At 37.1% G+C, this 23,965-nt stretch overlaps 1 protein-coding gene across 1 annotated transcript in view; it reads right to left on the reverse strand.

Moving 5' to 3' along the window:
• The window catches only part of LOC140143892 (ATP-binding cassette sub-family C member 5-like), a 39,027-nt gene extending 17,125 nt beyond the window's left edge, over window positions 1-21,902 (reverse strand). Inside the window, 8 exon segments of the mRNA XM_072165721.1 lie at window positions 254-536; window positions 977-1,106; window positions 1,970-2,119; window positions 4,318-4,502; window positions 6,531-6,846; window positions 10,192-10,403; window positions 11,387-11,636; window positions 21,672-21,902. Coding sequence (XP_072021822.1) covers window positions 254-536; window positions 977-1,106; window positions 1,970-2,119; window positions 4,318-4,502; window positions 6,531-6,846; window positions 10,192-10,403; window positions 11,387-11,636; window positions 21,672-21,743 — 1,598 coding nt within the window. The 5' untranslated portion in view covers window positions 21,744-21,902.
• Window positions 21,903-23,965: the final 2,063 nt, after the last annotated feature.

Consider the following 23,965-nt stretch of genomic DNA (forward strand, 5'->3'; position numbering starts at 1 on the left):
AAGAACGTGCAAATTTGTGGTGATTACCTCATCATGTGTTTTGCCATAGTGTCAATAATAACAAAGCTCATTAAACCATTCTAAATCTTGGCTAATAATACTATTTATTTGAAAATATAAAAGTAACAAAATAATAGTACATTTGCACACTTCTTACACATGACAAAAGCAAGTAATTCAGGATAAGTGAGTTGGCTTAAAGTCCGAACACAAACAGTCACATGGATATTAAATACATTCTCTTCATTCTTACTTTCTCATAAATTCATCAGATTTTCCATATGCATGAACAGTTGATAAGCTTTGTACTGTCGTCATAAGATGTGCAAACCATGGTGAGCTTGATATGTTATCTACACGCTTTATGTGAGTGATGGTGCGGTTGAAAATCGCTATCAATATGATAAAGAATATCACCAAGATTGCAACAGCGATAAGAATCCATGGAAATACCATGGCAATCACTCCGATGGTGAAAAGCACCAGCAGCATGTTTTGAATCGAGGCTTCCATGTGTAATGGAAGGCGCACGTCAACTGTAAGATAAAAACAAGATAACTAATTGATTGATTGATTGATTGATTGATTGATTGATTGATTGATTGATTGATTGATTGATTGATTGATTGATTAATTGATGCAAATTACACTGATTATCAGGGAACTATTTGCCACTGAATGAATCTCATCATGAAACATTGAGCTATTCCACTTGAAATCCATACACCTCCTATGGAAGACACAACCTTAATCTCCACACAGGAGTGTGAATTTCAAATGGAATAACCCATTCAGGTAACCCCATTTGTGTGAATTCACATTCACTATGTGGAAGATTAAGGTAATCGATTGATTGCTTGATTGATTGCTTGTTTGATTGTTTGATTGCTTGATTGTTTGATTGTTTGATTGTTTGATTGATTAATTGATTAATTAATTGATTGATTGATTGATTGATTGATTGATCGATCCTTACCTTCATCCATGTCTTTAGAAAACCTGTTTAATATCCTCCCAGATGGGGTGGACTCAAAGAAACTCATCGGACAGGAAACTACTTTGTTGAAGACCTCATCATGGAGATGAGTTGCTGCTCGTAGAGTTGTCTGAAATTTGAAAGCACAACAAGAACTAGTTTGACCGCTAAAATACATGTATCTGAATAAAATTTGCTAATGAGCTCATTGGAATGTATTATTAATACGCGGATAAGTTGACACCAACTAAATAAGTATACATGGATTTGGCCCTCTAGGAGTTTGTAAAATAGCTTCTGTGATCTTCTTTGTCGTCGGACGTGCTGTAGCCAGTATGACTAGTAGCTTACCAACTGTCAAGATACCGGGACAAAATTAACCAACTATTTTATTTTCATCTTACGTTTGGCCAGTATCGGCATTTAAATTGATTGAACAGGTCGTCGGGTTCATCACACAGTGATGTATCGTGATTTTTGGTCATTTTTGCATTTTTTGTTATATAGGTTTAAAATAGCGTTCTCTTCAATTATGCCAAGTCCCAAACTAAAAATTAAGTAATTAACTAGTAATTAAATAATTAAATTGGCGTATAGTAAATAGATGGTACACAAAGTAGAAAAATGCGCATCACATAGTGGTGTATCTACTATATGACACTATGTGATACTCTTTTTAAGAAAAAAGACGCATCACATAGTGGCGTATCGTGATCACGTGATCAAGATACGCCACTTTGTGATGCGCTTTTTTCGTAAAAGCGTATCACAAAGTGGCGTATAGCGGATACGCCACTATGCACTTTTTCCTATGTTTCACATACTAACATACAGCATTGGAATAATTTTTTACCCATTTAAAAGTACATATAGTACAATAAGGTGCTTTGAACACTTGGGAACAGTTTTCACACAATGAATTCGAAATTATTGCAACAGCAAAGTCCCATATATAATTTTAAAATCAAAAACATAAAAGCTATTGTGACAAACCTTTGTGAATACTACTGATTTAAAGAGAGTAATCAGTATGAGGGCTGGTACACAACACCCATAGATAATCTGATACTTCCATAGATCTGGGTTGTCCAAGATACTACCAAGATCCGTTGATGTGCTATTAGATGAAAGTAATGATGCACCCTGAAAAAATATAGCATGAATACATCACTTTATAATCCATGTTTGGGATAGGTATCTGTCCAACACAATATATTGAGATTGCCATGAGTCTCATCACAAGAATAGTTTACTTAAAGAAGATATCTTACCCTCTCCCAGAATCCTTTGCAACATTACACTTCCTAGAATCCTTTGCAACCTGATACATCACCTCTTTTCATCAAATGACACTCCCATTACTTTTTACAGAATAGACTGGCTAAACAGTGGTTGATATTCAAGATCTGTATATGCTTTGTTCATTGAGGTACATTTCGTCGCTATCGACCCATATTGCACTGGATAGCAAATCAGTACAGGAAATTAAAATTCGAGAAATGCATTATGGGAAGTGTAAGGTATCTGCTCTAAGGTTTACTATTTTGAAACAACAAAAATGTGGCAATGGCATTAGTTGGATCAGAAACTCTGCATACAAGCATACCTTCCCATCATGCCTAGCAAAAAAGTGAGACACACTTCCTTTTTTTGAGTGGCAAGTTCAAGGCACATGGCCATATGTTATGGATATTCGCTGACGCAGTACATGCTAGTATCCATTGGTTACTGATTCAAGCCTAGGCTCATACACCAATTCCGAATTATGATATACCATTGGCTTTGTGATTTGATCATTTTGATCAGTGGGCTACCTGAATGGGTAGTTAAGGTAATGTAATGTCTTCCATAGGGTGTATGGATTTCAACTGGAATATCCCATTATCATAATCATTATGATTGTTGTAACGGAGGCTTGAGATAAGTTTCAATAGGCATAGTTGACGTTCCTGTTGTTCCACGAACAAGTACCATCTTATATAGCAAAGTAAACACATCACAAAAAATTTATGTAATTACCCTCTTTATTATGAGACGACAACTCAAAATCTATGCATTACATTTAAAAACAAACTCAGTTTAGTTCTGCAAATTTTATTTTTCGTGATAGCTGAATAGCTCAAAATCTGTAGCCATGGTGACTCATTGAATAAAAAGATGTATTTTCAAAAGTTGCACTAAAAAGCTACTTAAGTCAGTGTACCATTACTCTCTTCTTGACTGGTCACAGATGGCCGACAGTTAGAGAATAAACGATAGAATTTTATTTTGCCTATCCTCTACCGTGTGATAGACGACAGGCAGGTCCAATATTTTGAGTAGTGGATGCCGGCGCAGCCGGTATCCACTACGATAAAAATATTGGACCTGCCTGTCGTCTATCATAGGTAGAGGATAGGCAAAATAAAAATTCCTATCGTTTATTCTCATTCTTAGTCAGTTAAATATTATTTTAATAACTGTAAACAATTTTTTTAAAGCAAAAACTAAGTTACCGTCATAAAAACTCCCCTCATTATAAAATGAACGAAACTTGTTTACAACTTTACGTATTCTGTTGCGCGTACTGCTAGCGCGTTCGCGTATTCCGCACTAGTCTACGCATCCAGCGCGATACATACGCGCACCTCTACACGCGTGTTACGGATTATAAAGACGCATGGTGACGTGGGGTCGTCTACGGCCTGATAGACGGCACCCAAAATCATGCGATTGTCCAATCAGAAATGTGTCTACGAACTAGGCCACTCCCACTGACTAAGAATGATCAATGACGACCAGGTACCCTAGCAACAAAAGCAACATTTTCAATAAGTTTAGGTGCAATTTTTGAATAGGCATCTTTTTTATTCAACGGGTCACCATGCATGGCAGCATATTTTTGGATATATATTTTTTTTAATATATATTTTTTTTCTATTTCAGTTTTAAATTTTGGTGCATAATTATTCTGAATTATTATCTGTCTGGATAGCTCAAAGTGTGTACCCATGGTGATTCCTTGAATAAAACAAATATGTATTTTCAAAAGGTACGCTGAAAAGCTACTCAAGTCCGTCGTCTAGATGGCCCACAGTGACCAGTGACAACGAGGCACTCTAGGAACAAAAGCAACATTTTCAATGGGTTTAGGTGCATGGTGCAACTTTTGAATCGGCATCTTTGTCATTCAAAGGACAACAGATTTTTGGCTAGTAAGACAAATGAGGCATGGGTTGGGTTTCTTTTTTACAAATTTGGTGCATATATTTTGAGTTATCTCGTAATGAAGGGGGTAATTAATGTGATGTGGCGTGTGCAATGATCCGACTTTTCAATACAATCTACTTTTTATCACTTACCCCATCGCCTTGTTGGAACCAGTAACTGAGCCACCAATTACTAAATATATTACCAAATATAAACAGAACGAAGAGGAACAGCATGAAGAAAGCTAGGATAAACCCACCACACGCCCTGATATAGCAAAGCACCGTCTGGAATCGGCTTACTCCGGCTTCCACGGATTCATCCTTAATCAGACCGCCTGTAATAACGAAACATAACATGAAGTTAAAACTTTTATTGAAATTCCTGACTAGTGTTGTCTTTGTCAGGGAGGTGAACACCCCAAAATGGGTTGGTTTGCTAACTCAAATACCCAAAGGAAAATTTCAACCTTCACTAAAACCAACCCCTCAAAAAATTTCAACCCACCAAATAGTGTTGAGGTTTGGGCCCGGTAAAAACAAAATTTGACCTTTATTTTGGGCTAAAATAAGAGTAAAATTGAACATTTGCCTAGTAAATACAAAATTCCACCTTAATTTTTGGGCTAACATTGAGTACAATTGAGCAACGGTCACAGTAACACAGGGCCAAAATGATGCCCAAGGATTTATTTTGTCTTTGCCCCCTCAGACAACTGACCCTGAGACGCCACTAAACTTGTACAATACTTGGACTCAAATAAAAAAACATTTTCACAAAGATACCGTTCCTGACATAGAACAGCGGCACCACACAATCAGGAATCCTCCTACATTAAAAGGAACAAATTTCAGGATATTGTTGACAGTTCTTGCTTTTGCCAATTAATTTTATCAGTTATATTTCTATTACATCAGTCATTCATAAAGTTCATTGGTCGATTACCTTTCAAAGTTTTACTATCAACCAATGATAGTTTTTACAATCAACACAACGCTAATACCACACGATTTGACTTTATGACAGCATATATCAAACGGCACCCAGTGGCGGCGCTACGGGGGGGGGCAAGGGGCCATCCCCAAATATTTTTATTGCCCCTTGTTTTCCCCCAGTTTTTAGGGAAAACCCCAAATTGCGCAAATTTCCTCTTTTTGCGGCAATTTTTCGCAAAATTTGTCGATTTCCCCGAAATTCACTTTGACCCCATGCCCCCCCCTGAACAAATCTTTCTGGTGCCGCCAATGACGGCACCTATTCGAGGTGTATGAATGAATAAAATAGCTTTTTCATGGTTCCTGTGCTGTAGAAGCCTAGGCAGTTGCTTGCTAGTCGCTGTAGTCTTGGACCCATCGGTTTGTGCTCCTTCGTCACCAAAAAATTGTTTATGAATTTCCCAATACAAAAGGTTTTCGATTGGCTATGGAACCATATGACTGTGAAATTAAGATGCGACTTGTATAGAAGTGACACTAAACATTGTTTTCTAAAATCAAGTTTTCTCAGCAATTAAATATCCCAATGAGAGAAATGTTGGTGCGTTGGATGTAGCTTTACATTATGTTTGTATGTTTATTTTGGATTTGTCAGAGTCCATTTGAAAATCCTTCGTTTTCATCTTTTTTACGCACCATGTTCATGTTCACAAGATCATTGTTTAAAATGTGTGCACCGTATAAAACCACGCCAAGTGATTGCTTTCTCCTTTTTGTACTGTGCTACAAACCGATCAAAGAAATAATGTCACCATTTATCAATTATTTGTAAATTTTTTTGCATCAAACTATAATTATATAGCCACTTTGAGATCTAGCAGTTGCGTAAATTGATGCGTAGCCGAATAGCATGAATAGTTTGGGCGTGACGTTGGACTATGAATCTATTATGAATCATTTTTTTTGGATCTAGTCCCCGTGTGGTTGAATTTATTTGGGTTCATTCCCCATGAAAACATGAGGTTATCCACTGAAATCAAGCCCATAAGTGTTTCAGCAACTGAGATATGGGTAAAAACGATTTTGAATAGCGGCCATTTTTAAATTCAAGATGGCTGCCTGCACCAATAGAGAGGGATCCAAAGTTATTGTCTAATTGGATTCCTTGACCCTGAAAACATGGGTGTAGGCACCAAAATCAAACGTCTATGAGTTTCACAGACTGATTTATGGTCAAAAATAATGTTTTTGATGTCAGATTTCAAAATGGCCGCCACCACACCAAGATGGTGGGCAAAAAATGTACACCGCATTTTTTGATAATTATATGATGTACTGAATGGAAGTGGTTTGCAAGAATCTACCCAAAACGCCCACTCAATTACATACGGGTATGTACTACAACTCATCACAATGCCTTCTATACTAACCTTCATATTTCTGTTCTTCCACTATTGATATATCAGACGAAGAGCTTTCGAAGTCTGGTCTCACATCCTTCTTGCTTCCGATCTCATCTGTTGATGAAGTCAAGCTATGATGACTTGTCCCATCAAGACTTGTCTTTGATTCATGATTGCTGCTTGTGTCCAGTAACGTATCGTCCTTGTTTTCACTTTCGTCCATATGAAACGTTCGTATTAGATTTGCATATTCTCCATCTTTGGTCATTAAGTCATTGTGTTTACCCTCCTCGGCTATTCTACCATCACGCATTAGCACGACATAGTCACAGTCCGCCAAGTACTGTATGAGAAGAACATGCTATACATATAGATATTTCAACAAATTACCATGTTAGTAGACATTTTTGCATGGCTAATTTTTAGTGCTTTGCCAATTTTGAAATGTTTCCCCCGTTTTTAACTTCGCGATTTTAAATTTCCTTACATTGCCTATTTTACTTTCGCGGTAGCAGCTTGGAATGCAAAAAAATGGGAAAATAAACGTAGCCACAATGGCTACAAAGAAATTGTGTAATCAGGTGCAGTATGGCGGCAACTTTGTGACCTGGCAAACACGTACGTTTTAGCAAATTAGCTACAGAAATAGAAGACATCGGTCATATTTTATCTATGCATTTGCTCAATACGGGAATCAAGCGAGAAATGACTTTTGTATTCTATTTTTGAGTGTTTTCAGTAACAGCTGAGGTCACGCCGGTAATACGTGTAATTACCGAAACTGAGCGAAGTTGGAACCGTACTGGTGAGTATTTCAGAAAATTCTCACTCATCAGAAAGTTTAATGACACTGCCTTGTCAGGATTAGTTTGGGTTTTGGTCATATGGTTTCCTATTTTCCTACCTAAACTCTTGATGGATGTTATTACTAATGCATTTGTTTGTACCCTTTGTTACAAACCAAAAACTTGTAAACTCCGAAATATTTGGGAAAATAACCTGGTGAGTACAGTTGAATGTTTTGATCTTTCTACTTCTTGTTTACTACCTGCACGTATGAACTTACATAACTGTACAAAAACTTGTATAAAGCAATTTCGGTTTTGACTTCAGATTCGAACATAATCATATGATTACAGACCTTTCTTGGTTTGAAGTCACCTGATCAATGTAGACAAAAAAACCTTTAAATTTCGCAATGCAATATTCACGAGCAGTGAAATCGAAAGTGTGGTTAAGATGGTCAAATAATCCTAGGGATTATTTCACTGTGAATTAGACAATCAAAATAATGATTATCACAATATAGCGAGGAATAAATAATGCCAAACTCATCCCAAGTGGAGGTGACTTCAAATCATCCCCAAGTCACATGATTTAGGAATACTACTGTCTGTTCAATTAGCTTAGATTCTTGAATTTTTAATATATTTGAAAAAATTAAAAATTGTGGTCAAAGACATCAAAGAAAAGTGTTAGCACAGCCTTAGACCTAACGTGATTTATACTTTTCAAATTCTAAAGTTCAATTTAAAACCCAATTTCTTTTCAATTTTGGTCTTTTCCCGCGATATTTTTATAAAAAGCTGTAGAACGTCGGGTACCATAAACTTTTTGGAATCAATCCATTTAGAGCAATGGGGACGATGTCACAATGCGCAGAGATGGTATTTATTCGACCATCCGCATCAGGAAGTATTGTCCAGCAAAATATTTGCCAGTATGCCTAATTTGTGTTGAAACCCTACCGTCGAAACATTACGTTATTATTTATGGGAACTAAGTTTTCTAAAATAGGCCCAGCTTATATAAATACATTCCTTGTGTATTTATTGATTTATTTGTTTGTTTATTTATTTATTTATTTATTTATTTATTTATTTATTTATTTATTTATTTATTTATTTATTTATTTATTTATTTATTTATTTATTTATTTATTTATTTATTGTGCGAATGGGTCTGAGAATGGGTCTGAGAAGGTGTAGGCCTATAGGCCTATTATAAAACTACACATTTATTTTCAATTTGTTATTTCGTTTTGTTTGTTGAATACAAACTGAAAAAACTGTGAAACAAAAGAACTTTTATACAAGAAAATATTATTTAAAACAATCAGGTTACAGAAAACATTTCTTGTAAAGTTACTGTATCTGAAAATGTCAAGCGAATGCTGATATTCTTGGGAAGGAATGGTGGTATTAAACAAAACTCAATTTACATTGTAAACCAGTTGAAATGAGAACGAAATCCATAATTTTAATGTCCTTGTTTAGGAAAAAATAATGCTCATAATAATGTTATGCATAAAACCAGAGAAGATGTAATAAAGAGGAGGTTGATCAAGCTGTCCTCAAACAAAATATGTGTGAGACCGTCACACTCAAAGTAAATGATGAATCACCCTATTTAGCTGCTTAACAATAGAATACCACAATAGGGTTTGAACCCGGGATGGGTGTGATACACAAGTTGCAGCTAACTGCTTTTAGGGATAGGTCAGTGTGTGCATGTCATCATGCTATACACAGCATGCATGCAGACCCTGTCATCTTGTCAGATTTCAGATAAAATATGACTGAAGTTCTATGGCAAATTATAATTTTTGCTACTTGTTGCCACTTTCAGACTCTATTATTTAAGATAAAGAATGTTATCAATTATCAGAATATCTTTATTAGGTTGACAGGAAATGACAGGAAAATATATAAAATAATAAAATAGAAATGATCAACAATCATCACTTCTCTAAAAATCCTAAAATTTCTTCTTTAGAAATTTATATATTTACAAAAAACGGTGGATTTGGGGGGAAATTTTACAGCACTCGATTTCTTTCTTGTATTACCCACATGTGGTATCCCATCCAAGCAGCAGGTCCTTAATACACACGTTTCATACTTTTTAACAAATTCTTTATAGAAACATGGGAAATATTTTCAATTCTGAGTGAAAATTGGTCAACCATGGGCGGTCACACACATAACATCATAGGATATTTCAAGTGGATGTCTAACTACTTGAGAATAAAGGACTATGAATAGATGCGACAGGATTACCTACGGGATTATCTCAAGGATATAATTCCGTTGACCCTCCTCTTTATTACATCTTCTCTGATAAAACGTACTCGAGCCATATGTAACAAAAACCGGCGGACCATCATCACCTATAGAACCTATCCAATAACCGGAACGGTATAACAATTGAAATGGCAGGACAGACTGTGGACAGATTGTTTTGCTAAATTGGATAGGGTCTATGCCCTAAGTTGAGAATGGAACGTCCTACTCGATTTGTAAAAAGGTCGCGAACCCTTTCGGTGGACCCAAGTAACTGCCCAAAATGAGGCAAAATTGAAAAGAAATGGGGTTTTAAATTGAACTTGGGAATTTGAAAAGTATAAATCACGTTAGGTCTAAGGCTGTGCTAACACTTTTCTTTGATGACTTTGGCCACAAGTTTTTAGTTTTTCAAATATCTTAAAAATTCAAGAATCTAAGCTAATTGAACAGACAGTAAGAACATTTGCATGTGGATTTGGGGATGATTTGAAGTGACCTCTACTTAAGTAGATTCTGGTTATTTATTCATAGCTATTATGTAAAAAGAGACATATGTAGCAGCTACAAGTACAAGTGCATCTTTTTCATATGGATCTTTTTGATTATACACATAATAAACCTACCTGTAACTGATGAGTGACAAATACAATTGATTTTCCATTCCCTTGTAATGCATCTTTGATGCAATGTCTAAAGATGTGCTGTCCTACGTGAGTATCCACTGCACTCAAAGGGTCGTCCAATAGGTACACATCCGCATTCGAGTAAAGCGCCCTCGCCATACTAACACGTTGCTTCTGACCGCCACTTAGGTTAATACCCCTTTCCCCGATCTGTAAAAAGTATAATTATTTTGATGAAGATGAAGCTCTACAATTTAAATGGTGCTGAAGTTATCATCATTAAAACTCATAAAATAAGTTGATGACAAGACACTTATGAAAGTATAATGTATAAATTGGCGTATTCACAGCCTGAGTCACACACTTGCTCCCTCCCTCAATTACTCTAGCATTTATTCTCGTTGTTTTTTTGTTTTTGTTTTTTGTTTTGTTTTTTTTTGGATTTTTTTTGCTCCCTCATTCAATCAATGTAGGGATTCAATCATGTTTCAACGTTGTTCATCACCGTTTAATTATAATGCGTCCGCGTCGCCTGAGTGGTTTAGCTTTAGCTGGCCGAGCGAAGTAAACAACGCAGACGCGCCGGACGCGAGTTGTTAAACGTTGATGAACAACGGTGAAACAAGATTGAATCCCTTTCAACAACGAAAACAAGCAAACAACCGTATAATTCAAAGGCTTATTTTATGAGGAATATCATACAGTTAGGCCTAATCATTGCCATTCAGCCTAGGCCTTACAAAAAGATCGGTGATTTCAGCAATAAAACTACAGAATAAAGCGGCAATGTTTAGCTACTACCTTAAGAAAATACGGAATTCAACTTGTAGGCCCTAAGTGTTCCAGGCATGACGATTGACGAGCTCACGCGCAACGCGTATTCGCGCTTGCGTTCGCGTATAAGCCACTGTACAAGTGTGAATTAACAATGGTTGACTCATGTACAAAGGTATAGGAAGAGTTGTTGAACAACCAATCACTTACTCACAACATAATCCACAATTACTCACTCTTATTCTCATTATTCCAATCCACGCACCCCCTATGGAAGACATGGCCTTGATCTTCCACATAGGAGATTATCATAACCATCAATCAATCAATCAATCAATCAATCAATCAATCAATCTTGAAAACAAACATTCAATTATCCACCCACCCTTCAATCAATCAATCAATCATTCAATCAATCAATCAATCAATCTCTAATCTTCCTGTAAGCTACAAGCATCAATAGCTTTGGCATATCTCTCCTCGTCATAAGAATCGCCAAATAAGATGTTTTCTTTTACAGTTGCATTGAATATACATGCTTGTTGTGAGGTATATGCTATGGAACCCTCTAGTGCTACTGTGCCGTTCATTTTCACCATACGGCATAGCAGGGCGGATGTAAATGAACTTTTACCACTGCCGACACTACCACAAATACCTACAAGAGAACCCTTTATTTGAAAAAAAAATACAATGTTAACATAATTTTATTGTATTCCTCACGACCCATTATTGAAATCCACGCACTATGATTTATCAAAACGCATCAGGTGAAATCAGTTCGGGGGCACTGCTAATTCAAAGACGTCTCTGATATCAAATACTCTTGAAGCGTCATGTCACATAACAGTATCATATTTCAGAGACGTCTCATAATCACATACTCCCTAGTTTCAAAACCCAGTCGCAAACGATATAATTAATTTTGATGAACGTGGCAGCGTAGTGGGAATAATTTTGTGTATAGGCCTTACCAGGGTTGTAGCTAGCCCAAGTTGAGCATGTTGAGTGCCTGCTAATTTTACTATCCAATTCATGAATTGGAAAGTAAAATTACTTCAAAACATTTGATTTTGGCCATATGGCCTGCACTTTGGCTCGACATTTGAAAGGGGCGTGAATTCATTTTTGGATACGCCCCTATTATAATTAGGTAATACTCGACTCACACACATTCCCTATATTAATATGTATACATGTACCACATGTAGTCAATCTGTCTGCTTTATCTGTATTGTGTCCCTTCTTAAGCAAATACGGTAGTTAAACACGATTTCATCAAACATTATAACAATAGCTCTTTTACAGTGTGCAATCATCCCGGGCAATAATTGGGCAATAATAGAGGATGTGCGTGAAATTATTGATTGGCTCCATACAAAGAAATTGAACCGGTGTCCTTCACCGTAATCATGGCACAATGCAGTGCATTCAATCAAACGTTGTCGTCAACCTATTTGATCGTATTTGTGCATTTGTTGTGTGTGTGAGACGAGCTGTCGCGGTAGATTGCAATAGCTTGTAATCATGCTTTTGTTGAATGAATTTGAGTACTCCGCCATATTTACGGTATGATACGTCATAATCTAGGTGATTATTTGCATTGGATATCTTGAATACGCTGGTGAGGTTGTGTAATAATCGGATTAATGCTATAACAGTAGGTGAATACAAGTTTTGAATATATCGCGTTGCAAAGCCCCATTCAGTGATCCCAGCGAAAGTGAAAAAAAAATCAAATTGTTACTTTTATAAAACATTTAATGAAAAAAATTGGCACAAAACCCAAGAAAACGGCAGTATTGACGAAGTTGAAGCCCCATTCAAATACATGTAGCTAATTTATATATACTGTCAGTATAATAAATTACAGATTCACGTAAATGCATTATTTTTGTCTTAAATAGGCCTACACGGCTTAGGGCTGAACCACTAGCAGAAGACACCAAGTTGATGTTTTATGACCTTTGACATTCTTTTGTGGCGAGTGACATGGTCAGTTCAATTCACGCCGAGTGTCCTTGACAGGTTTAACTCTGCTTCGGTGGTCATGAAAGAATTCAAAAGATAACCTCTGCCCCAACAATCCCAAGCAATTGTCTGAAACTGCTCTTCGGATGATGTATCATAAGAACTCAATCGTCAAATGATGATAGTCATATAATGACCAAAAGATTATTACTGACTATATCATTGAAGACTGAGTTCCGCAGTCTTGTACAAAATCTGAATTTTGATGATTTTTACGATCGTCCGGATGAAAAAAAATCACTGAATGGGCCGTTAGTTCCCTACTCTCCTTACACTGGCAATATGGATCAAAGAAAAATAAAGAAAAAAATAAAGAAAACAAGAACAAAAAAGACAAAGAAAAGAAACAATAAAAGAAAAACAAATATGAAAAGTTCGAACAATATTTGGTTTATAAAATTAATGTGACCGTGATGAGGCTCGAACGCACCACCTTCCGATTTAAAGTTCGAAGCGCTAGTGTACCAAATTCTGATGCCTTACCAAGTGAGCTGTGCTCCTGAGATACGAAATAAAAATTAAATAATACACTGTATACCTGCTTGTGTCGGTAATTGATTTGCTCAAATTCCATAATGGTACAGTGCAACAGAGCAAAAATGCCCAAAATTTAAAAGCTATATAATTTATGACCACTATACACTACACATAAAAATACTAATACAAGGGAATTTCAACGTAAGAATCCAAACAATTAAGTACCAACATGCACAGCTTTGTCCTTATATCACATTTGGGTTTTTAACAAAATGTTATCAAACCTCTACTGTGATTGGCAGCTGCACAAGGCATCTCTTTGATAGCTGATTATGGCCATCCATTCAGCAAGTGGCTACTAACTGACCTTGACAGGCTTGAATGAGCACTGTCATCTGCTACAAAACCATCACACTCTAAGACCTGGTCACTCCATAATGCTACAGCTACAGGGAGCACAGTACTTTGACAATGGAGTGAAAGACTATTATTATTGATTAGGCGCGGATTTTAAAAGTACAGCTCCTATGCGTGTATAGCAAAAAATTGGAATAGAATGTTTGGAATCATGTAACTAAAGTACTAAATGCATTCTGCAAAATGCGCTCTGACCAATTTATAAAGCATTTCATTAGCTTTAATTTGACATATTGTTTGACATATTTGGAATTATGGTAAATCATTAAATAAAATATTTATTAATTAATCAATTATGTCAATTAATTAAAAATTTAATGAAAATATGCATATTTTCTCTGACAGAATTGTAGGATTTGACAAGAGCCATCTTTCTTGTAAGTTTGATTCTTATAACATACCGGTATCGTATTGCGTCCCGTTATAGTTGCAGAAAAAATACGCGTGCAGGACACACATACGCACACACCCCCACACACACCCCCCACCCAGAGGATCGTACCGTTTTACAATCTTATAACATTCATTGGCGCTAGTAGTAGTAAATTTCAATTTTCTTTGCTTTACCTCACTTGTTCTGCTCAAAATTAAAAGGGAACATATCTAGCTGACAGTAAAAAATGTATGGCAATTATGTTTAACTATTTGCTTAAACAGCACAAAACAGATAAAGCAGACAAATTTACTATACATAGGCCTATACATGTATGGTATATGCCAGGGACTGTTTAAGAATATAACATTAGATTTATGATATTTACTTCGAGGACTGTTATTTATCAAGAATGTGAAAAATATCAAATTTTAATAATTTGTCATAAAATTTGTATTATATCGTGAATTTCAAACAATGAAATTCATTTGATATCAGAAAGACATTCTTCGTATTCAGAATGCAATTCGATATGTCTGATGTGCTCTCATGTCCCACAAAAAATACTATCGAAACGCTCAAAACGCTCATTCCAGATCCCTTAATTTGGTTAATTTTCTTTTCTTGTTTTCTTTCTTTATTTTTTTTTGATTTATATTGCCAGGGTAAGGAGAGGGAACTTAAGGCCCATTCAGTGATTTTTTGATTTTTTTTCATCCCGACGATCGTAAAAATCATCAAAATTCAGATTTTGGATACTAGACTGCGGAACTCAATCTTCAATGATAGTCAGTAATTTTTATATTTTGGACATTATTATGACTATCATTTGAGGACTGAGTTCTTATGATCCGAGGAGCAGTTTCAGACAATTGCTTGGGATTATTGGGGCAGAGGTTATCTTTTGAATTCTTTCATGACCACTGAAGCATAGTCAAACCTGTCAAGGACACTCGGCGTGAATTGAAAGACCATGTCACTCGCCACAAAAGAATGTCAAAGGTCATAAAACACCACTTTTGTGTCTTCTGCTATCTAAAGGCCTATGGCTGATTTTGTACCTTTCGTCATTGTCATAGATGTGCTAACATACTAGTAGCTTTCTAGTGCAGTGGTTCAGCCGAAAACCGTGTGTCTAAGACAAAAAATAATGCATTTACTTGAGTCTGTAATTTATATACCGGTACTGACGGTATATAAATTAGCTACATGTATTTGAATGTGGCTTCAACTTCGTCAATACTGTCGTTTTCCTGTTTTGTTTTTTTGCCATTTGTTTTCATCAAAAAATTTATAAACGTAACAATTTGATTTTTTTTTTTTTTTTTTGGGATTTCTGAATGTGACTTTATAGCGCGGATTATTCAAAACTTGTTTTTACCTACTGCTATATAGTATTAATCCGATTATTACATAACTTTTCCAGCGTATTTAAGACATAAGCCTTGTTCACACAGTCGGACTTAAACCACTTAATACCGGACTTAAATTACGTCGGTAATAGTATCGGGTATAAGTGGCAGTGTGAATGAGCGTCGGATATAACTATATCCGACGTAATGTGGTTTAAATCCGACAATTTAAATCCGAAGATGACCAGGGTTAAGAGCTGTTAAGACCGATCGAAACGTTACGATCGGTAATAGTAATTACGTGTGAACACTGTACAGCGCTTTTGGGCTGTCGGATATAACTGTGACCTTTCACCTTTCTGCGTGATTCAGCGTGAAGAACACTTCCGGTTTAAATTAAATCACTCGCGCAACTGATTTGAAGCAGAGTATAAATAGTGTGACCAGTGAGAGATAAAACAAAATCATCATGGATGCAGGTGCGAATATCAAACGCAATAGAGGAATGAACTGGCAAGAGAAGGAGACATTAGCTTGTCACTGACCATTTCCGGTTAGTTATGACCGGTAATAGCTCGGATATAAACACGTCGGACATAGAGCTATTGCCGACTCGTCGTGTTCACACAGTCGGACTATTACCGGACTTAAATTACGTCGGTAATAGTATCGGATATAAGTGGCAGTGTGAATGAGCGTCGGATATAAAAAAAATTACTATATCCGACGTAATGTGCTTTAAATCCGACAATTTAAGGCTGAAGATGACCAGAGTTAAGAGCTGTTAAGACCGATCGAAACGTTACGTCCGGTAATAGTAATTACGTGTGGACACGCAGCACTATTGGGCTGTCGGATATAATTGTGAGTAGGCCTATATCACTCGCGGAAAATTTTAAGCAGAGTAATTTATGGCTGCAGCTTCAAATATTAATATAAACTAGCGGGATGCAGGCCTTGCCGTTAAGATTTTAAAGGCGAGTGGTTAATCACTCGCTAGCATGATTGTAGGCGAGTGGTCGAATTTTCACAAATATCACTTATTTAGGAAATAATCAAGTAGAGTTTCTGTCTTGACACGGTATTTATGTACATTTATGTTGAAATGCGCGCGAAGCGCGCTAACATTTTTCACTTTCTACGCTTGGAGGGAGTACAGCATCGATTAAATACTGAAATGGCTGATTCAGTGGCTGATTTTGGGAGATTCGCAGCGAGTGATATTTAGTGTCTATGGCGAGTGGAAAATCGCTCACTAAAAATCGAGTTTGGGCGAGCGGCGGCGAGCGAGAGCGATCGCTCGCTCGCCTCAAACGGCAAGGCCTGGGGATGCGATTATTTTTTTCGGACATCACCGTTAGATGAGTAAATGGGAGCGTTCACTATAACAGGAAGAATTACTGAACAGGTAGAATCATTGAAAATGAACATTAAAATCTGTTCTTTCTTACATTTCCCTTTTAGCTTCTTTTGTATTTGCTGCTTGTGATTTCCCGTTTCCATAGAGGGGTCAATTGGAATGACAAGGAAACATTGGCTATACTCAAAATTTGGAGAGACACGGAAAGTATTTCTGGGATAAAAAAAGCTTTGGGATGAGATAGCCACGCTATTACATGACAAGGGGGGGTCCTGATACGGTCGGGGAGCAGATACCTGTAGTGATAAAGGCACTGAAAACTCTCCATCGCACCCTCCATGATCGGGTGAAAAATTCAGGCGCAGGAGCAATTGACCATCCTTATTGGGATAACCTACACGAGTTTCGGGGTGGGGGGGGGGGGGGGAGCAAAAGTTAACCCCCAGAGGGTTCAGTGGGGGGGCAGTATGGCCCTGGATGTAGATGGAGATGAAATTTATTAAGCCATAAGCATGATAACAGAAAGGCATGCAATTGCATTTTATAAGATGATAGGGGGGTCCCAAATATATACGGAAAGAAAAATAGGGGGTGTCATAAAATATTTTTGATGACCAAAATGTAGGGAGTCACAACACAGCATGACTACAGATAGTGTGTTTATTTTATTCAAAAAGACTGATGCCTGGTTTTTTTTGGGGGTGTAAACGGTGGGGGGTCTTAAAATATTTGCTGCCGAAATAGGGGAGGTCGCAATTTTATTGAAGCCGACTTTTTGTAAATTTGGGACCCCCCCAAGAAAAAAATAGCATGATGATGGGAGTCAGTGTAATTTTTTTTATTTTTGTCATTTTTTCAAAGATGTCCACCATAGTAGGGCCTACATGTATAAAATGCGATAGAGCTAAGTCTGTAAAATGGGACTACTTTGTCAAACTAAAATAATAATAATAATAATAATAATAATAATAATAATAATAATAATAATAATAATAATAACAATAATAATAATAATAATAATAATAATAGAACCTACATAAATACAAAATTGGTCTTAATTTTGGAACTTTTGAATTTGCATTTTTCTTACATGACATACCTACCGCATTGTCTGTAATTTGTTCTAAAGATGTGCGTTTATTGAAAGTGAATTTTCAGTGAAAACATTTAAAATCGGGTTAAATTTTCTGATGATGCTCATGTAGAAAGAAGGGGTTTATGACCGGTGATAGGCTTTAACGGACATAACACGTCGGGCATACGCTTGCGAAGTTACGTCATTTATCGGATTAATTACCATAGCAATAGGTGAAAACAATTTTGAACATTTCGCGCTGTACTACAAGCAGGTTGCACTCATCACCTGTATGTCTGCAATCATAGATTGAATACAATACCGGTCTTTTCAAAGATACTAATCTTACAGGTGCAACTAATCAGCATGATTCACCTATTGCTATGGTAGTTAATCCGATTATTACGTAACTTCGCCAGCGTATAGCGCTATTGCTGACAAATGTGGACGCACTAAGGGATTAGCGGAAATATTTAATTCGATCGGACATAAGCCTAGATAAAATATTACCGGTAATAAGTGCATGTGTGAACACAGCTTCAGGTTATGTAGGGATAAACTGTACATGGGTATAGAAGCCCTGCATGCTTTTATCGATTGGCTCCAAACAAAGGATTTGAACCGGTGTCCTTCACCGTAATCACGGCGCAGTAGCCTACAGTCCATTCAATCAAATGTTGTCAGTGTGCGAGACGAACGATGTATAAATCTGGAGGTCACATCATCACTTATCAAGCTTATTGTAAAAAGTTTGTCCAATGCATATACTGTGTGTATTGTTCCCAGGTATTGTCAATACAGTCAAGCAAACAGGTATTATATTTTGAAAAGGCCGCTATAGTATATTCACAGGGGTGTCTTGAATGGCCAATCATATGGGACATAATCAAATTGCAGTGACTGCTTCCTTTGTTACCACATGTCAGTCATAAAGTGCAGGCCCTATGCATTGCAATCTAAGTGTGTTCTGGGACCATTTGTCAGAATTTGCACAGATAGATATAATTTTTGCACATGTAGATATTTGCTAAACATAGGAAAGCTTATTCTAATACACTTAGCTTCGTTCCGATGTGCTGCATCGAGTGCCCAGCTGTCAACAAAGCTCGACGTATGTGATATCACAGACCCCCGTATGTGAAATCACTGACCCGTCTTTGAAATCAGAGACGTCCGGTTATTACGAGTGCCCCCGAACTAAAATCACTATATTTGAAATTATATGCATATTGAATGCGAGAATGTGTGCACATTCGACGCAAACGATGACGCGAGGTCAGGCGTCCAATTTTCCTACAATACCCTCTGTAACTTCTATGCTTTACCTTAATGTAACTTCAAATCTTTGGGCAAAAAAGTTATATTTTCTCTTTAAATCACACTATTTTTGCAGTCTAAGAATACACAGTAAATAATAGGTAAGGTGCAGTTGATCCCATTATCTAAATGTTTTTATTGCCAAGGACACATTATTTGGGTGTAAAGGATAAGGCAGCAACCTTTATTTCTTATAAAGAATATAATAGCAACGTCTATACGGAACTCACGATGAGTATCCTGCTTCAGTCTCTGCAAGCTGATTACTTGCTTAAGATAAGTTGTGTCCTCGAGCTACCATGGTTTTGCACGCATTTCTGACATGCATACATTGCTGTTGCAAGGTCTGTAGCTTCTACGCCAGAATCTTGTTTGAGAACATTAACCATGTTAACGTAGGTAATGGCATGCCTCCCCTGTTCCCTTTTTTCATGCTGTGGAGTCCGGATAACATGGTTAAATAGATAAAGGCAGACCTACGGTTGTGCTCAATACTGCTATACGTACAAAGAAAAGGAAAGCTCTTAAAGAAGAGGAGGTATTGACTTCAAATGTTACATACAGTTGTATCCTACTACCATGGTTGTGCCTAAGTTCTACGGCCTCCTGAAGGTGCACAAGCCAGCCTGCCCTCTGAGACCGGTCGTTGCAAATAGAGGGTCTATCACCTACAACACGGCCAAATACGTAGCCAATATCTTGTCTCCACATGTTGGCAAGTCCATTACTCATTTAAAGAACAGTGAAGAACTTGTTAACAAACTGTCTCCGTTCAAACTTTGTCCTAGTGAATGTCTTGTGTCATACGACGTTACAGCATTATTCACCAGTGTGCTGGTGGAAGAAAGTTTGATTGTCGTCAAAGATCTGCTGATAGCTAGCTGATGACACTTTGGATTCCATGACTGACCTCAGCCCACAACAAGTCACAGACTTACTCTGCCATGTCAGCACTTGCCTTAAAGGCCGCTCCAAATATCTGGAAAACACATTAACTTGGGAGCTGTGCAAAGTTTGGTGGTATAGAGGTGAACATTGACTACTTAATTGGGTTGCCCTTGAAAGTTTGCCTGGTCAACTGGATGGGTCTTTAAGACCACGATGGCAAATACTACATTCAACGAGAGGGAGCTGCGATGGGTTCACCGGTGAGTCCCAAAATCGCCAACTTATTTATGGAGGAAATAGTCATCACTTCCTTTCATACCCGCCCGCTACTTCGGGAGATATATGTCGACGATACCATGGTGATTATTGAGCGTTCTCAGGTTGACAGTATACTCAATAAATTTCGCCGTTGAACATGAATCCAACAACTCCATTGTCATGTTAGACACCCTTATCTGGCGTAACGCGGACGGTTCCCTATCCTTCAGTGTGTATAGGAAGTGCACACACACACACAGACCAATATCTGAACTTTACGGGTCACCAGCCATTGAACAGATGGTATCAGAGGGGAGTGAAGGAGGCCATTTACATCGCAACCGCCAATCTGGACCTCAACAAAGACTTGGGCCCCCCCCCCCTCCGCCTACAAGAAGCTTATTGGGTCTAGTGACTTGGGATCAATATGCAGGTCACATGTCACAAGTACCAGCGACCCATCAGTGCTGAAGAAGTGAAGCTCGGATGAGCCACGAAAATTACACGTAAGTGTTATTTCAATTACTTTTGTGAATCGGTCAAAATTTACACTAATATTATATACCAGATCTTCACCTCTTGGGCATGCAGTGGTAATCAAATTTTATTCTTCTCACTTTGATCTTCTCTCTCATCTTAAGGATCTTAAGGATGATCCCATTGTTTTATAGGGGCTGCTTCCAATGTACATTAAAGATTGATCTAAACATCTAAATTCTAAACACACTTCATCGAAATTGGCATAAACAATAATAATAATTTCATTTTTATATAGCGCATTACAAACAAATCTCAATGCGCTGTTACAAAGATGTGTGAGAGAGCACATCAGTGGCGAACAAAACAAAGGAAAAAAACATGTAAAATATAAAACAATAAAACATGCAAAAACAGAAAGCAAAATGAACACAAGATGCATATTTCACACAAGAAGTAAAACAAAATAAATTAAACACACAAAAGCAACATCATTGGAAATTGAAATAGGCACCAGTGCCAGAGGCAAGAACTGAAAACATAAAATGCATATTGCACAGAAATTGAGCGCTTTGAAGCACAGAAGAAAAATGCAAGCTGGGCTGAAAAAAAAATGGCAGTGAATGCCCTGGTGTCTTTATACTTTTTAAATCAATATAAAATGTTGTCCCCAATACACACCTTTTTAACAACCAAATTCATATCAAAAAGACATGTGACCAAACTTGAGCTATCATCAAGCAAAATCTCCATTTCTCCATTCTTCTGCTGTTGCTGATTATCTTTCTCTTCCTCCTCCTGCAGTTGCTGTAATCTAACAACGCTGGACTCTGATGAGCTAGTGCTCTCTTTATCCCATGCAAACGTTGCCTTGCTGATTTCTATGGCATTCTCTGGGTTGTTAGGCTTGTGTTGAATGGGCTCCATTTCTTCCATTAACAATAATTCCTGTATAATGTAAATTGAATGATACATTAAACAATATATTTGATTTAAAAAGTATAAAGGCACAAACCAGGGCATTCACTCTATCAATTTTTTTATATGGTTGCATGTTAGCCCAAGCTAATGTGATATCATTTATTAAAGGAGTATTTCGTGATCCTAGCATCCTCTTTTTATGACATTTTTCAGTACATATCCACGAAAAAAGCATATTCCCAAAATTTCAGTTGATTCCGATATTGCGTTTGCGAGTTACGCATGATTATGTGTATTACACTGCTCCATAGACAATACGTTGTAATTTCGTTCTGGTGCACCAGAACGAAATTCAAATTTCACGATATCTTTGCTAAACGAATTAATCTGCAAGAAATATTTTGTACATAAACATTATGTAGCCAGAGGTTTCCAGTGATATAAAAATCTCAACTTTTTTTGAGAAAAGTGGGGGATGAGGCTGTGGATCACGAAGTGCCCCTTTAATATTTCTAACAAAACATCACATAAATTCAATTCTAGACCTTTACAATATCTTTTGCCTTTTTGTGGTAATTTTTATTCTATAAACAGTATTATAATAATGAATAATAATAATAATTTATTTCTTATATAGCGCAGTACAATAAAATATCTCAAAGCGCTTTACAATAAACATGATAATAACACATGATACAAATTTATACATGGAAAGCAAATATATAAATAGTTACACTGGTTAAAAACTATGCACATATAAAACCAATTAACATGATTAAGAACAATATTAAAACCTACACCAAAACATTGCATAAAGATAAGCCAAACATTGCACATTTAACGAGCGCAGGTACATTGAAACAAACCAAAAAAAAAAAAAATTATGCGCAAGGTAAAGCTTAAATGATCATTTAAAAATACAACATAATTACACAGGGAAAATACAGTATCGAAACGCAGGGAACCAAACTGCGGGGGCAAAGACAAACTAAAAAGTCGAAACGCAACGCTGGATCATAAATAAAAACCAAAAAAGGCTTCTATGAATTATTAAAAGCAATTTTGAACAAATGTGTTTTGAGCTGACTTTTGAAGTGTGCAAGAGATGAAGATGATGTAATGTGAGCAGGCAGTTTGTTCCACAGAAGGGGTGCAGCACTGCAGAAAGCCCGCTCGCCATAAAATTGAGTTTTACCCCTTGCTGGTAGACGGAGAAGGTTTTGTGACGCAGAGCGCAGAAATCGACCAGGATTGTATGTGATTAAAAGATCGGCAATATAAGATGGAGCAAGACCATTTAAAGCTTTAAAAGTGATAAGCAATATCTTGAACTCAATACGGTACACAACAGGGAGCCAGTGGAGATCGAAAAGCACTGGCGTAATGTGATCGCGATATTTGACCCTTGACACCAATCTAGCCGCAGAATTTTGAATTCGCTGCAGCTTGGCAATGTCACACTGAGGAAGACCAAATAAAAGACTATTACAGCAATCCAATCGCGAAGACACGAAAGCATGAACTAACCGTTCTGTTGCGTTTTGGTCAAGATATTTGCGAATCTTACCTATCCTATAAATGGCAAAGGAAGCAGCTTTAGACACATTTTTAAGGTGATTTTTCATATCAAGGCTCTCATCAATGACCACACCAAGATCACGCGCTGCTTTTGATGCACTAATGGCTGAGTCTCCAATGGCAAGAGGTGGCAAACAAGGTGTATTAACGAGAACAAAGATGGATAACTTCCGTTTTAGAGTCATGCACACAGCCCATGCTTTGATATCAGACACACATTTCTCAAGCTTGTTTATACCGTCGAGACGCTTTGATGGATCTAAAATCAGATACAGTTGTGTATCGTCCGCATATATCATGTGACTCAAACCGCGGGCTGCAATGATGTCACCTATAGGTGCCGTATACATAGAAAAAATAAGAGGGCCACATACCGAGCCCTGTGGGACACCTTCATCAAGCGGGTATTCGTCAGATAAAATACCATTGATATCAATGCACTGAGTACGGCCTTGTACATATGAAGAAAACCACTT

The sequence above is a fragment of the Amphiura filiformis genome, unplaced genomic scaffold (assembly GCF_039555335.1).
Source record: "Amphiura filiformis unplaced genomic scaffold, Afil_fr2py scaffold_31, whole genome shotgun sequence".
Lineage (NCBI taxonomy): Eukaryota > Metazoa > Echinodermata > Ophiuroidea > Amphilepidida > Amphiuridae > Amphiura > Amphiura filiformis.